This window comes from Canis aureus, chromosome 28, assembly GCF_053574225.1.
Source record: "Canis aureus isolate CA01 chromosome 28, VMU_Caureus_v.1.0, whole genome shotgun sequence".
Taxonomy (NCBI): domain Eukaryota; kingdom Metazoa; phylum Chordata; class Mammalia; order Carnivora; family Canidae; genus Canis; species Canis aureus.
Window position 1 is genome coordinate 5,302,681 of NC_135638.1, and position 17,258 is coordinate 5,319,938.

The 17,258-nt window shown below is 35.0% G+C and overlaps 1 protein-coding gene across 5 annotated transcripts in view; it reads right to left on the reverse strand.

The window, feature by feature from the left end:
- Positions 1 to 17,258, reverse strand: part of LRRC69 (leucine rich repeat containing 69) — an 87,845-nt gene that overhangs the window by 11,634 nt on the left and 58,953 nt on the right. For 3 of the 5 annotated variants that reach the window (XM_077876298.1, XM_077876296.1, XM_077876297.1), the window contains exons 6-7: positions 16,016 to 16,117; positions 5,232 to 5,411 (exon numbers count right to left, since the gene is read on the reverse strand). In XM_077876298.1, the coding sequence (XP_077732424.1) occupies positions 5,232 to 5,411; positions 16,016 to 16,117 (282 nt within the window). Of the gene's footprint in view, positions 1 to 4,568; positions 4,722 to 5,231; positions 5,412 to 16,015; positions 16,118 to 17,258 lie in introns of those variants that run through there. The other 2 variants (XM_077876299.1, XM_077876301.1) reach the window with 2 other exon arrangements.

Consider the following 17,258-nt stretch of genomic DNA (forward strand, 5'->3'; position numbering starts at 1 on the left):
TGACTCCTGCTTTTGTTCACCACTTTGATATTATCATCCTCAAGGGTTCTGTCCTCTGACCTTCTCACCTCACCACATAAGTCCCCTTGAGCAAACTTCATTCCCCTGGTTTCAAGTATCTCACATAAACAATCTTTAAATTCCCTTCACCAGCTCCAACCTCTCTTTGTCAAAAAGTAAAAAATGTCATCTTGCTACTCCATTGTTTCAACAACTGTAGGTAGGTCTTATGGGCTGAAACGTGTCCTCCAGAAATTCATATGTTCAAATCTTAACCCCCCAGTACCTCCAAATGTGACTATATTTGGAAATACGGCCCTTAAGTGGTAATTATGTTAAAATGATGTCATTATGGTGAGCTGTAATTCAATGTGACTGTGTGCTCATAAGAGGGGGAAACTTGGACACAGACATGTGTAAAAGGAAGATTAGGTGAAGACACGGAGAAGATGGCCATCTATGAGCCAAGGAGAGAAGCCACAAAAGAAACCAAGCCTTCTGACACCTTGGTCTCAATTCTAGCTTCCAGAAAAGAAAATAAATTTCTGTTGTTTAAGCCCCTCAGTCTGTGGCACTTTGTGATGGCAGCTGTAACAAACCAATATAGTTGCTTTCAAAATTAAGTTCAAATTTCACACACAAGAGCCATCCTGATCTCACACTTGAGTCTCTCTCTAACCTCGTCTCTCATACCTCAGGCTCTCTGAGTTTCCCACATTTGTTGTGTAACTTACCTGCATAACACTAACTTTGCACAGGCACTGCCATCACCAAGAATACTTGTCCACTGGTTCTTTATTCTAATACCTCCCTATCACTCAAAGCACATTTACAAGCAATGCTTATTAAAATAATTTTAACATGTATTATGTATTGAAGTACCAAGCACAATCACTGTGCTAGACCCCAAGGATAGACAGAATATCCCTATTTATTTTTTTTAATTTATTTTTTATTGGTGTTCAATTTACTAACATACAGAATAACACCCAGTGCCCGTCACCCATTCACTCCCACCCCCCGCCCTCCTCCCCTTCTACCACCCCTAGTTCGTTTCCCAGAGTTAGCAGTCTTTACGTTCTGTCTCCCTTTCTGATATTTCCCACACATTTCTTCTCCCTTCCCTTATATTCCCTTTCACTATTATTTAGAATATCCCTATTTAAACAGATGACTTCTCATAGCATCCTGTGCACTCTTCCATCACTGTATTTAAACAAGAACATATTAATTCTTTCTTATCTAAAGGCCTTAACTTTTTAGAAAAAAATCTATGCTATGAAGTATCTACTATGTACTACCTTTTTTTTTTTTTGGAAAAAAAAGAACTTCTCCAATTTTTTAAAGATTTTATTTATTTATTGATTATAGACATAGAGAGAGAGAGATGGGCAGAGACACAGGCAGAGGGAGAAGCAGGCTTCAGGCCGAGAGCCTGACACAGGACTCGATCCCAGGACTCCAGGATCATGCCCTGGACCAAAGGCAGGAGCTAAACCGCTGAGCCACCCAGGGATCCCCTACTATGTACTACCTTTACTAAGTTGCTAAGTACCACCTAGGCAGTACTTCATGTATCATTCATCTCAGCCCTGTGAGATATGTACTATTACTGTTATTATTAAAATTTTACAAATGGAGGTTTAGCCTCAAAGAGGAAAATAAGATGACACAGGTGGTTAAGTGGCAGGGCTGGTCATCAAGCCTAATTTATCAGATTCCAATCATCTTATTATCCTGCTTCCTTTGGAACGTGTAAGCTCCTGAAGGCTGGAGCTCTGTATTCCCAGCCCTTGGTAAAGTACCTGATACATAGTAGGAAAAAAAAATCATGAATTTGAGTAGATAAATAAATTATGACAGAATAAGGCTCTTTAACATGAACACCAGGAATTCAGTTGAAGCAAATGAGAAATAACTGGGTTGAAAGGCATAGGAAAGATGGTCCACCATGTCTGGTTAAAAGCAAGGAATCACATATGTGGGTTTCCTCTGCAGAGCCTCTATTCAGCAGCCTCAGTGAACTGGGCCAAAGTACTTTGCTCCTCTGCAAGTTGGATTTATCACTGGTGTCATGAGGTTATTTTGCACATTAATTGAGTATGCCAGGGCAACACACTTGGTTAGCATGATATCAGACACAGTACCAAATAAACATTGGATGTGGTCACCATCATTAGGTTGCAACTTCTCTACTTGAAATGAGATGAGCACCTCATCAGAGGATTTTAAGAAAAAAATCTATAAGAGCAAGAACATCTTCCCCAAGAAAGATAAAAGATATTCACTGGGAAAAAATGAACAATGGCAACTTCTCCAAGGTGTTCATGTCATGACCAGTGAAAAGCAGAGTGTTTTGACAACTTTTACCAAGTACCATGCCATGTGTTATACTCATGAAATGACTCTTGAATGTAACAATCAAATCCAGATGGTAATGTGAACAATTCACAGATAAGTTACATAAGAAATCAGGATTACAGATTTACTCCCATCTTGAGAACCAGCATACATTTCTATTTTCATTTTTCTACTGATAATCTCTCTTTTCTCTTAGCGTTTCAGGTCCAGCTGATTTTGACTTCTAAATTTCTCTTCAAACATTATTTTACTATGATTTTATTCCTCATTGGCAGCAGCTCTGTCAGATTTTTTTCTCAGGTACATTTGATATAATAATAATGTAATAGAATGGAAGAGCTGGTTTTCAAATCCAGGTCTTATCATTCATCAGCCTTTCTCAGAAATAAAATTTGTACCAAGCACTGTGCAAAGTTCTCTATATTCTCAACACTCGTGTTCAGCACGGTACCAAAATACTAGCTAGAGCAGTCAGGCTCGAAAATGAAATAAAAAGCACCCTAATAGAAACGAAAGCAGTAAAACTGGCTATGTTTGCAGATGCTGAGATATTATGCAGATGAAATTCTAAAGACTCCTCCAGAAACCTGCCAGCACTAATCGATACATTCAGTAAAGTCAACATACAAAAAACAGTCGTGTTTCTGTATACCGATAACAAAACGTCTGAAAAAGATATAAAGGAAACAATTTCATTCACCAGCATGTTAAAAACAATAAAGTTCCTAGGACTAAATGTAGCCAAGGAGGTGAAAGTTCTCTACACTGAAAACTAGAACTTTGATGAAAGAAACTGAAGGCACAAACAAATGGGAAGATATCCTATGTTTATTGGTCAGAAAATTAATATTGTTAAAATGTCCATATTACACAAAGCCATCTACAGATTTAATGCAATATCTATCAAAATTCCAATAACATTTTTCACAGAAATAGAAAATAACAATCCTAAAATTTTTATGAAGCCACAAAGACCCCAAATGGCCAAAGGAATCCTAAAGAAAAAGCACAAAGCTGGACGCATCATGTTTTTTTATTTCAAACCATATTATAAAGCTTACAGTAATCAAAAGAGTACAGTACTGGCATAAAAACACTTAGGCCAATGGAACAAAACCTAGATCCCAGAAATAAACCCTCACATATATGGTCAACTAATGTTTGACAAGCAAGCAAGAATACTCAATGGAGAAGGAAGAGTGTCTTCAACAGTGCTGGAAAAACTGGATAATTACACGTAGAAGAATGGAATTGGACAACTCATAAAAATAAACGCAATGTGGACTAAAGACTTAAATTTAAGAACTGAAATTGTTAAAATCCCAGAAAAAAAACATAAAGGAAAAACTTCCTTTTTACCTTGCTCTTGGGCAGTGACTTCCTGGATATGACACCAAAAACACAAGCAACAGGGGGAAAATAAGTTAGTGGTACTACACCAAACTAAAAAGCTTCTATACAGCAAAAGAAACTCAATGAAGTGAAAAGATAACCTATGAAATGAGAGGAAATATTTATAAGTTATACATCTGATAAAGGATTAACATCCAAAATATATAAAGAACTCATATAACTCAACAGCAAAAAAAAAAAATCGATAACTGAATTAAAAAATGGGTAGAAGAACTGAATAGACATTTTTTCAAAGAAGACATACAAATGAACAACAGGTACATGAAAAGATGCTCAACATCACTAATCATCTGGGAAATGCAAACCAAAATCACAGTGAGATATCACTCCACCAGTTAGAATAATAACTCTTAAAATGATAAGAGATAAGTGTTGGCAAGAATATGGGGGAAAAGAACTCTAATGCACTGTTGGTGGGAGTGTAAATTAGTATAGCCGCTATGAAAAACAGTATGCATGTTCTTCAAAAAATTAAAAATAAAACTACCATATGATCCAAGAATCCTACTTCTAAGTATATATCTAAAGAAACTAAAATCAGGATCTCATAGAGATATCTGCATGCATTGCAGCATTACTCATGATAGTCAAGACATGGAAATAGCCTAAGTGTCTGTCAGTGGATGAATGGATAAAAATGATGTGATACACAAACAGAGAGGAATATTATTCAGCCATAAGAAAGGAAATCTTGCTATTCGCTACAACTTAAATTGATTTTTTTAAAAGACTTCATTTATTTATTTGTTTGACAGAAAGAGCACGAGCAGAGGGGAGGGGCAGAAGGAGAGAGAGAAGCAGACTCTCCGCTGAGCAGGGAGCCTGATGCAGGGGCTCCCTCCCAGGACCCTGGGATCATGACCTGAGCCAAAGGCAGATGCTTCATTGATTGAACCACCCAGAAGCCCACAACTTGGATGGATCTTGAGGGCATTCTGCTAAGTAAGCTAAGTCAGATAGAGAAAGACAAATACTTTATAACACTTAAAATATAATATCACTTAAAATATCTAAAAAAAGACAAACTCAGAGATATAGTAAAGTGGTAGTTGGTTGAGATGAGAGAAATGGGGACATATTGGTCCAAGGGTATATACTTCAAGCCATAAGATTTACAAGTCTAATGCACAATATGGTAATTAGTTAATAATACTGTTTCATATTACTTAAATGTGGATAATTTAGTGAATTTTAGGTGTTCTCACCACAAAAAAAAATAACTATGGTGGTAATGATTTTGCAATTTATAAATGTACCAAATCGATGTGTTTTACATGAACCTTAAACTTACCCAATGTTATGTGTCAATTATATCTCAATAAAGCTCAATTAAAAAACATTATACTATCAGAGAAGTCAGTTCTTAGATAAAAATCTAGTTAGTACTGGCTGACTTAGATAAGGACAAAGAATAAGAGACGGCCTTATGCTCTATTCACACAAAGAACACCATTTACCTTTGGTGGAGGAACAAATTCAACACATTCCAGCCATATTGTTAAAAAGTACTTTCCACATATTGCACATTTTCTTCTCTGAGAGATTATGTTTCTGACCTGTGGGTGCCTTTGTATGGCTTGCATTATGAAAGGACTCTTTCCTTCTAGCTCATTCATTATAAATCTTGATGTTATTTCCTAGATTTAAAAAAATACGGTTGCTCAGATTATTTTCAAGATAACTGTTTCATATTACAATGATTCTCATTTCACTAATTTGCACTTTGGGGCTATTTTTCACAGTTTCTGTTAGTTTTCATATATAGAGAAATATATAATATATATATAATATATGTGTGAAATATAATATATATTAAATTATATTGCCAGAAACTGGCATTACAGTTTTCAATGATATAAGAAAAATAAGTTACTTCTGTTTCAATATTTCTAGGTCTCTTAAATACAGGAATCCAAATTATTAAAAATTTACATTATTAAAGCTTAGATTCAAATTCTGTACCTCTCATTAAAATAAACAAGGACAAAAAAAAATAAAATAAATAAAATAAAATAAAATAAAATAAAATAAAATAAAATAAAATAAATAAAATAAAATAAAATAAAATAAACAAGGACTGTACAAATATTCAGACTGGACTCAAAAATTGAATCTGTCATATTTATTAACGTCTGAATTCTTACTACTTCAACTGTAACTCACGGACCAATAGAATCTGCATTATCTCAAAACCTATTAGAAATGCAGACTTCCTGGGGTGCCTGGATGGCTAGAACGGTTAAGCTTCTGATGCCTGATTTTGGCTCAGGTCATGATCTCAGGGTCCTGAGACTGAGCCCCATACCAGGCTCCATGCTCAGTGGGAGTCTGCTTCTTTCCTTCCTCTCCCTCTGCCCTTCCATGGCACCCTCTCTTGCTCACTCTCTCTCTGTCTCTCAAATAAATCTGAAAGGAAGGAAGAAAGAAAGAAAAGAAAGAAAGAAGAAAAGAAATGCAGACTTCCAGCTACACTCCAGACCTCCTGAACCAGAATCTGCAATTTAAAAAGGTTCCCCAGGCAATCAATTGGTGTGCCTGTTGACCTTTAAGATGTGCTGGTCTAAGTTACCTACTGCAGTGAGCAGTGAGTACCTGAATAGAGTCATATTGGTAAAGAGTACGGATTTGTATCACCCAAATCTCTGAATTCAATCTGTAATCTCTGAATTAAAACTATCCACAGCCATGCCTAGAAACTTCGCCTTAGCTAATAATTCTAATATTAAATAACAAAAGGGGTGGTAAGAAAATACAAAGTCACTTTTGCAAGGACCATCGACAGTATCATCATCCTAAAGTAAAATACTATATATAAAAAAGTAAAATACTATATAATGCATAAAATTAGATCTTCACGAATGAAACAAAATAAACATTTTATTTACTCCGCTATATGAGCCTCATTATTTGTGCCGGTAGCATGGAAGTCCTGTGTAAATGTTACACGAAAACACTGCATGAATTTTAATAGTATGTGGAACTGGTTTTTTTGTTTGTTTGTTTGTTTTTCTGGTCAAAGTGAAAGATTTCTCTCTGGTATTTTTTTTTTTTCTCTCTGGTATTAAATAGTCCACAGTAGGCTCGAATAGGAATCTTTGGGGATATATACATACTTATGTACATACATAATCTTCATTCATCCACCCCAATTAAAATCTTAAAACATAACAACAAAATTCTATAAACTGCTTCTCCGTGTCCCGTATTACTCGATCCCTCCCATTTACCAAGAGGCTGAGAAAGCTGCCTTTCTACAGCAAACAGCCTTAAGCGTGGGCTCCTTAAATCCTTCAGCAGCAGAGCCTCCTATCCACTTCAGCTCTTCCTCATGGATAGTTAATAAGGTCATCCTTTCTGAAAAAAAATTACTCTTTCACAGTAATATTACCAAGGCTCCTAAATTAGACATCTATTATCAAATCCCTTTTTTTAACTACTTACACAGAGCACGGTCTATCGTCAGAATAAATACTGATTTTAGAGGTAAGTTTTTAGCTATTAGAACTCAATGGCTAGGTTCTCACTATAAAGCAGAAAACTAATAAATAAGGATTCACTCCCCCAAACAGCAGATGTTAGAAAAATTTGCTGAAATACATGGGACCTATAAATAGGTCACAATTCATACAGTTCACTTTTTCCATCTATAGTTTCTGGAACCAAACATGTTTGTTGCACTTGATATGTCTCTTGACAACTCTTACATTACCCATTAATTATGTTCTTCTCCTACTTGCTGCCAATACATTACTTTGGAAGAATAACATATATACCACTGAAACATAAAGTTATTACTTGGAACTGCTAGTATATATAAAGTAAGATACTATTGGCAGGACCAATGATATGTTTTAGGACACCTCTTAAAAGATGTAGGCAATGCAGTTTTTGAGAACAGACAACTTAATGATGGCCTAATTCTACTGTGATTTAAAGGTCAAGAAATCTTTTATAAATAAATGTTTTTCCTTTTGAATAATTTATATGCTATTTTGTAAAAATATTTGTCAGCTAACTATATATAGGTCAGAGATTATTCCTAGGCTTAAACTATCATATATTAAAATCAGTTTCAGCCAAATTCTTTTATTTTTCCTTACATGTGATTTTTATTATAGAACTATCTATATGCAAATTATATAAGTATTAAAAATTATAAAATGTAAAAAAAACATGAAGCTTAGAAGGAAAGCTAACTGTTGCAAGATCGAATGCTACTGTGTATATGACAGGTACTGAAACATCATCAAGAGCAAAGATTCTTAGAGCCGGACAGGTAAATAGGTACAAATCCTGGCTCTGTGACTTATTACTTGTGTGACCCTATCTGGCCAAGTCCTCATTTACTTCTCTAACCTTGGATACTACATCTGTAAAATAGGGATTTTTTTTCTAATACTATCACATAGGATTCAGAGAATTAAATTAGATAACACGAGTAAAACTCTTAATCCAGCATTTACTGGTGCAGTATACTTTGGTTAATATTTTGTTATAATCTAGTCATAAACATTAAATTTTAGCTCATAAATGTTTGAGTTGAAGAAAAGTTTTGAAAAATCTTAACCAAGGCATAGCTTAAATCAAATCTCTGCAATTCTATAACAGATCAGGTAGTTTAAATCAGGGGCACCTGGCTGGTTTAGTCTGTGGAGGAGCATGTGACTGTCGATCTCAGGGTTGTGAGTTTGAGCCCCACGTTGGGTGCAGAGAGTACTTTAAAATTTTTTTTTAATTTTTATTTATTTATGATAGTCACACAGAGAGAGAGAGAGAGAGAGAGAGAGGCAGAGACATAGGCAGAGGGAGAAGCAGGCTCCATGCACCAGGAGCCTGATATGGAATTCGATCCCGGGTCTCCAGGATCGCGCCCTGGGCCAAAGGTTTGGGATCCCTGCGCCACCCAGGGATCCCAAAAAATTTTTTTAAAAATCATAAAAATTTAAAAAAAAATAATTTGTATCAGTAATGTTAACCAAATAGCCACTAGAAATAACTTTTACTTTAAGTACAAATATGAAATGTGTAATAAATTTGGCAGCTTTCTAAGAAAAAAAACTCTTAGAGATGCTTTCAAAACTACCCAAATCATTAATATAAGTAAAAATCATTATTTCTACCAAGTACAATTGACCCTTTTGAACTGTGTGGGTCCAATTATATGCAGAATTCTCTCTTTCTTTCCTTCTATTATTTATTTATTATTTTTAAAACTCTGGTATGATTAACATATAGTGTTTATCCTACTTTCATGTGTACAATAAGGTGATTCAACAATTCTATGCATTACTCAGAGCTCACTACGGTAAGTGTACTCTTAATCCTCTTCACCCATTTCACTCACTCCCAACTCATTTCCCCTCTGGCAACCACATATGAGTGATAGCATGTAATATTTGTCCTTTTTTAAGTGACTTATTTAACTTAGCATTATGTCTTCTAGATCCATCTGTGTTGTTGCAAATGGCAAGATTTCATTTTTTAAGGTTGAATAATATTTCTCTGTGTGTATGTGCACACGTGCATGCATGCGTGTACATATATCTCACATCTTTTTCCACCCGTCTATCAATGGACCCTTGGGTTGCTTCCATAATTTGGCTATTGTAAATAATGCTGCAGTAAACATGGGGGTGCGTATATCTCTTTGATTTAGGTTTTTGTATTCTTTGGGAAAATACCTAGTAGTGGAATTGCTGGATCACTGGTAACTCTATTTTTAAGTTTTTGGGGAACCTCCATACTGTTTTCCACAGTGGCTGCACCAGTTTGCAACCCTATCAAGAGTGCACAGGGTTTCTTTTTCTCCACATCCTCATCAACACATGTTGCTTCTTGTGTTTTTGATTTTAGATATTCTGATCGGAGTGAGGGAATATCTCGTTGTGGTTTTGGATTGCATTTCCCTGATGATTAGAGATGTTGAGCATCTTCTCATTTGTATGTTGGCCATCTGGAAGTCTTCTTTGGAAAAATGTCTGTTCATGTCTTCTGCCCATTTTTAATTGGAGTATTTGTTCTTTTGGTGTTGAATTGTATTAGGGTTTTTTGGGGGGGGAACAGATTTAACCCCTTTTCAGATATATTGTTTGCAAATATCTTCACCAATTTAGTAGGCTTTTTGTTTTGTTGATTTTGCTGTGCAGAAAGTTTTTATTTTGATGTAGTCCCAATAGTTTAGTTTTGCTTTTGTATCCCTTGCCTTAGGAGACATATCTAAAAAATGTCAGAAAAATTACTGCTTATGCTCTCCTCTACGATTTTTATGGCTCATGGCTCACATTTAGGTCTTTAATCCATTATCAGTTTATTTTTATGTATGCTGTAGGAAAGTGCTCCAGTTTCAATCTTTTGCATGTAGCTGTCCACTTTTCCCAACTGCATTTGGTGAAGAGACCTTTTTTCCCCTTTATATTCTTGCCTCCTTTGTTGTAGATTAGTCGACCATATAATCACGGGTTTATTTCTGGGCCCTATATTCTATTCCATCGATCTATGTGTCTTTTTGTGCCAGTCCTATACTGTTTTGATTACTACAGCTTTGTAGTATATCTTGAGATCTGTAGTGTATCTTGAGATCTGGAATTGAGATTCCTCTAGTTTTGATCTGGCTTTCTGGGGTCTTTTGTGGTTTCATACAAATTTTAGGATCATTTGTTTTAGTTCTGTGAAAGACACAGTAGGTATTTTGATAGGGACTGCATTCTGTAGGTCATTTTGGGTAGTATGGCCATTTTAACAATATTAAATGAGCATGAACTCTCTTTCCATTTGTTTGTGTCATCTTCAGTCTACTTCATCGATGTTTTATAGTTTTCAGAATACAAATCTTCACCTTTTTGGTTAAGTATATCCCCAGGTATTTTATTATTTTTGGTGCAATTATAAATAAAGCTGTTTACTTAATTTCCTTTTCTGTTGTTTTGTTATTAGTGTATGGAAATGCAACAGATTTCAATATATTGATTTTGTATCCTATGAATTTACTAAATTCATTTATCAGTTATAGTAGTTTTTTGGTGGAGTCTTTAGGATTTTTTATATATGGTATCATGTCATCTGCAAATAGGGAAGACTTTACTTCCTTATTACCAATCTGGATGCCTTTTATTTCGTTTATTGTTTGATTGCTGAAGTTAGGACTTCCAGTACCATGAAGAATAAAAGTGGTCAGAGTGGACATCTTTGTTTTGTTCATGATATTAGGGGAAAAGTAACCAGTTTTTCCCCAGTGAGTGTACTGTTCACTGTGAGTTTTTCATATATGTCCTTTTTTATGTTGATGTTTGTTCCCTCTAAACCTATTTTGTTGAGGGTTTTTAATCACGAATGGATGTTATACTTTGTCACATGCTTTTTTCTGCATCTATTGAAATAATCATATGATTTTTATCCCTTCTCTTGTTGATATGATGTATCACATTTATTGGTTTCCAAATATTGAACCGTTCTTGCATCTTAAGAACAAATTCTACTTGATTGCGGTAAATGAAATTTTAAATGTATTTTTGGATTCAAATTTGTTAATATTTTGTTGATTATTTTTGCATCTATTTTCATCAGAGATATTGGCCTGTAGTTAATTTTTTTGTAGTTTCTTGATCTGGCTTTGGTATCGGTGTATTGCTAGCCTCATAGAATAAATTTGGAAGCTTTCCCTACTCTTCCATTTTTTTGAATAGCTTGAGAAGAATAGATATTAACTTTCTTTAAATGTTTGGTAGAATTCACCTGTAAAGCCATCTGGACCTGGACTTTCGTTTGTTGGGAGTTTTTTGATTACTGATTCAATTTCATCACTGATAATCGGTCTGTTCAAATTTTTGTTTCTTCCAGATTTAGTTTTAGGAGGTTATGTTTCTAGGAATTTCTCCATCTCTTCTAGATTGTCCAATTTGTTGGCATGTAATTTTTCCTACTATTCCCTTATAATCCTTTGCATTTCTGTGGTGTTTGTTGTTATTTATTCTTTTTCATTTCTGATCTTGAGTCCTTTCTCTCTCTCTCTCTCTTTCTCTCTCTCTCTCTCTCTCTCTCTCCCCCTCTGACCCTAGCTAAAGATTTATCAATGTTGTTGATCTTTTCAAAGAACCAGCTCCTGGTTTCATTGATCTATTCTATGGGTTTTGTTTGGTTAGTTGGTTGGGTTTTTCTTTTTTTGTTTGTTTTGGTTTCTATTCCATTTGTTTCTCTTCTAATCTTTATTATTTCCTTCCTTCTACTGCTTTGGGTTTTGTTTGTTCTTTCTTGCTTGTTTTGGTATTTTTGTTGTTGTTCTTCTTCTTTTGGTTCTTCTTTAAATGTAAGGTTAGTTTGAGATTTTTCTTGCTTCTTGAGGTAGGCCTGTATTGTATAAATTTCTATCTTAAAACATCTTTTGCTGTATCCCAAAGGTTTTGGACCACTGTGTTTTTATTTCCATTTGTCTTCATGTATTTATTTACTTTGTCCTTGCTTTATTGCCCATTCACTGTTTATTGGCATGCTATTTAACATGCATGCATTTGTGTTCTTTCTCGATTTTTCTTGTGGTTGATTTCTAGTTTCATAGTATTGTGATTGGAAAAGACACATGGTATAACTTCAATCTTATTTAATTTGTTGAGACTTCTCTTGTGGACTAACACAATCTATTCTGGGGAATGTTTCATGTGTACTTTAAAGGGATGGGTATTCTGCTATTTTAGGATGGGGTGTTCTGAATATATCTGTTAGATCCATCCAGGTCAACATAGCATTCAAAGCCATTCTCTCCTTGTTGATTTTCTGTTTGGATGATCTGTCCACTGAAATAAGTGGAGTGTTGAAGTCCCCTAGTATTATTGTATTACTACTGATTACTTCATGTTTGTTAATAGTTGTTTTATTTGGGTGCTCTCACATTGAGTGCATAAATATTTATAATTGTTGTCTTCTTTTGGATTGTCCCCTTTATTATTATACATGTCTTTGTCTCTTGTTACAGCCTTTGTTTTAAAGTCTATTTTGTGATTTACATACCGAAGTCTCCACAGTATTGTTTGCTAATCTTTAAATAAAGTCCTGATCCGTGTGCATTTGTGATTATATGTGTACTCATTCTCTTACCTGAACTGACCAGAGCTTTCCCGAGTGGGGTTTCTAAAGGAGCGTGTACAAAGTCGGCCTGCAGTCAGGTCTGGGTGGCATTTGCTTCCTGTTTGTGCCAATGTATCAATGTAGAGTTGCTCTGTTCTCTTCAACTGTATTTATTTCTGTGTTTCTCAGCATAAACTTATCCCATTGTATTTTTTATAAATAAATTTTTTTGAACGTTAAAAAAAATAAATAAATAAAGTCTATTTTGTTTGATATAAGTATTGCTACCATGGCATTCTTTTTGCTTCCATTTGCATGATAAGTAGTCTTCCATCCCTTCACTTTCAATCCGCATGTCTCTTTAGGTCTGAAATGAGTCTCTTGTAGGCAGCATATAGATAGGTCTTGCTTTTTTATCTATTCTGACACACTATGTCTTTTGAGTGGAATGTTTAGTCCATTTACATTCAAATTAAATGTTGATAGATATGTCCTTATTGACATTTGTTACTTGTTTTATGTTTGTTTTATAGTTCTGTTCCTTTCTTGTCTTGCTCTCCTCTCATAGTTTGTTAGCTTTCTTTAGTGATATACTTAGATTCCTTAATTTTTTGCATATTTATTACCAGTTTTTTGTTTTGTTGTTACCATTACATTTATATATAACATATTGTACATGTAACAATCTATATTAAGTTGATAGTCACAAGTTTAATTCATCTTAAAAGCACTAAATATTTATTCCTGTCCTCTCCACATTTTTCCTACATAGTGTCATACTTTACATACTTTGGGGTTGTTTTTTTTTTTTACTTTTCCTTTTTTTTACATACTTTGATTTTATGAATCTTTTGATTTTTATAGATAAACTTAATTTTACTGCTTTTATCCATCCTACCTTTCTTACTCTTGCTTATGGTCTTTCCTTTGCACTCAAAAAAAACCCCTTTAACATTTCTTACAAGGCTGGTTTAGTGGTGATGAATTCCTTTTACTTTTGTTTGTCTTGGAAACTCTTTATCACTTCCTCTACTCTGAATGATAGCCATGCTGAATAAAATATTCTTGATTGCAGTGTTTTTTTCTTTCCATACTTTGTATATAACATACCACTCTCTTCTTGTCTGCAATGTTTCTGCTGAAAAATCAGCTCATAGTCTTATGGTGTTTATGTAACTGTTTTCTCTTGCTGCTTTTAAAATTCTCTCTTTATCATTACTTTTTGCCATTTTAAATACAATGTTCTTGGTGTGCTTCCTGGGGTTTATTTTGCTGGGGACTCTCTGTGCCTCCTGGATCTCTGTTTCCTTCCCCAGATTTGGGAAGCTGTCAGCTATTATTTCCACAAATAAATTTTCTGCCTCCTTTCTCTCTTTTCTCCTCTGGGATCCCTATAATGTGAATGTTATTACACTTGATGGTGCTGCTGAGTTTCCTTAAGCTAAACTCATTTTTTATTAATTTTTTTTCTTGTTCCTGTTCAGTTTGTATGGGGCACATTGTTAGCAAGCTAGCTGGAGTGTTCACACTCTGCTGTTTCCTACATGTGTTTGTATATCTAGGCTGAGGAGTGGGTAGGAAATAGAGACTTCCAGCTCTTTTGTTCTTAGAGAAGTCTCCCAAAGATCCTTGCCCCTCCTGCACAATTTCTGAGATTAGTAAACAAATCTCTCTCCCACACCTCAAGTGTTTGTCAAACTGCCACTTCTATGCTGTATCATTGGAGCTGTTTATTATGCTGTCTCTTTAAGGGTAAGAACTCAGTTTTTTATCACCCTTAGGCTCTCCCAGAGCCAAGCTGATAATTTTTAAAGTTGGGGTGTTAAGCTCCACTGACTGTAAAAACTCACAATGCGCCAAAACAAAACATTTTAAAAACTCATGGTGTTAAGCCCCTCTAGTTTCCAGAGACAATGAATTTTTTCAATACAGTATAGTACTATGAATGTATTTTCTCTTCTTTATGATTTTCTTAACAGTTTTTCTCTAGCTCGCTTTCTTGTAAGAATTCAGTACATAATACATATGCACATTAACACCTATTTGTTATGTGTATTTATGCCGTAGGCTATTAGTAGTTAAGTTTTGGTGGAGTCAAAAAGTTATACATGGATTTTTGACTGCATGGGGCTGGCGCTCCTAGCCCCTGGGTTGTTCAAGAGTCAACTGTGTTTGTGTGTGTGCGTGTGTGCGTGTGTGTAAAATGCTTGTGCTCCTGGGTCCTCACAATTCTAAAAATGAGGAAAGAAATACTGCTCTCTTACTCTGCATCTCTATCCCAGCCACAGGACAACATTCTTGACCTCAAGGGCTCCCAATGAGACCACTGCCATGTTGGGTTAACTGACCATTCAGTCCCCTCCATGAACCAGAACTCCTTCCAGGAAGGGACTACCTCTATTTCCTTTTCCCTCACCTACTAGCAGCATCCTTCTGAGACAAGGGAGCTTTCTGAGCATGGAATCTGAAGATCAGCTGCTTCGGTGAGCTTTATCATCCCAACACCTACTAGCTCTGTGAACTTAGACAAGTTATTTAATCTATCTGGGTCTCAGTTTATCTGTAAAAGGGGGACAATAATGGTACTACCCTTTTTAAGTTTATTAGATGACTAAATTAGTTAATTCCTATTAAGTACTTAGAACCTGAAAAGTCCAAATTCATGATGGAGACTCAAATGTGGGAAGATCTGCAATCTTTAATTCATCTATCACCAAAAACACACAAAGAAAATCCTTTAAATATGCTTTTCTATTCCATCTTTTAATATCATCAATTTATCTGACCAAAATTAACATGATTTCTGGATGATATTCATTCATCCACTAGAAATCGGGACAAGTGAAAATAGGATGGAAGAGGCAAAGACCCTGGTAAGAACTAATCAAATACATCCTTAGATAATACTGAAGAAAATACTTGGTAGGTTAAAGTGAAAACAAATTCCTCTCTTTTCTTTTCATTAACAAAAGGTCTCCATTTCTCCAAATTTGGTCGCCCTAGAAACCGAGATTACATTGGATTCTGTAAGCAAGTCAGAAATTATGTCTAGGATCCACACTGCCAATGGACTACGGCTGCAGTAATCATTTGCCAGCTTGCAATAAGGCTTTAAAAGAGAACTCTTTAAAACTTAAATCATGGCTTTAGTTTGAAAACCTATGTAAATGATGTAAGGCTTCACCTGTAGACTCCAGGCATCCTCCTGTTGTATAGCATTAACTGGCTTCATCAGGAACAATGGGTTTCCTTCACAGTAGAATTCCCTCAGCTTCAGATTCTGAAACTTTCAAAACAAAATAAAAACTTCCTCGTATGATAAATAACAAACTTCACTTTTGAGGCTGTGTCTTACTTTACTTAGGACTTACAGTCCGTGTTAGTATTTTAACAGTATGACATATTCTAATTTTTAGAAGCATAAGAGTCTTCATGCTGGCATGAAAGGCAATGATCTTAGAGGTCCCTGGTGGCATCCACCCCCATTAGATAACTGAAAACTTGTTCAAGATAATAGGACTAAAAAAAAAAAAAAAAAAAAAATAATAGGACTGATTAGTAATAGCATAGAGTTTAGTCAATTAAAAGCTGGGAACATTTTGCAAATGTTTGCAAATAATGTATTTGTTAGAAAACCAAGTATGATGAAAAATAGTATTCTAATATATACCAAAATCCAGTTTCAAAGACTACGAACCATGATCCATCTATGCTCAGTGCGAAAGGTAAGAGAGACAAAGGAAAATCAAAATGTTTTCACTATAACCTGTTATGCACAGTGAAAATTTTTTAAAAAGAGAATATAATTCACAAGGATATTGAATCTTCTATGAAGAACCAAAATTCAATTGTCTACCATTTGAGTCTACCATTTTAGTAGAAAAATAAAGGATTCTCTTATATTAATAAATATTGTGCCTTGCCACCCAAGAACTCATGTGTGAACTCAAAGTTAAATTCATTTAGAAAATTACTTTTCTGAGCTTCAGATTCAGGTGAAAGAAAAAAGACCTCTATCTGCAGTGGTATGCTAGTAATGCAGTTCTCTGGGAAAAAAAAAAAAAAGTAAAGCCCTGAATTGTGGAATGTTTTGATTCATTCCTGTAAATACTCTTATCATGGCTGATTCCAGTCACCAAAAAGAGAGTTGGGAAGAGAGGTGGAAAATTGGTTCTTGTGAGCCAGGATGAGCTGGCATCATTACACTTATGGGAGAATTTGAGATATTTTCCTGATTACAGCTTAGAGTTTGAAACACAGCAAGCATTCAACAAATTAAAATAATTGATAAAATATCTTTCCAGGGCATCATGTCACTAGGTCTTAAGAATCTCAGGAAATTTTTACAACATAGATAGCATTTTGAAATAAAATACAGAGCTCAAGGCCATGCTGGAACCACCTTGTCTTCTAGTTCCACAACAGAC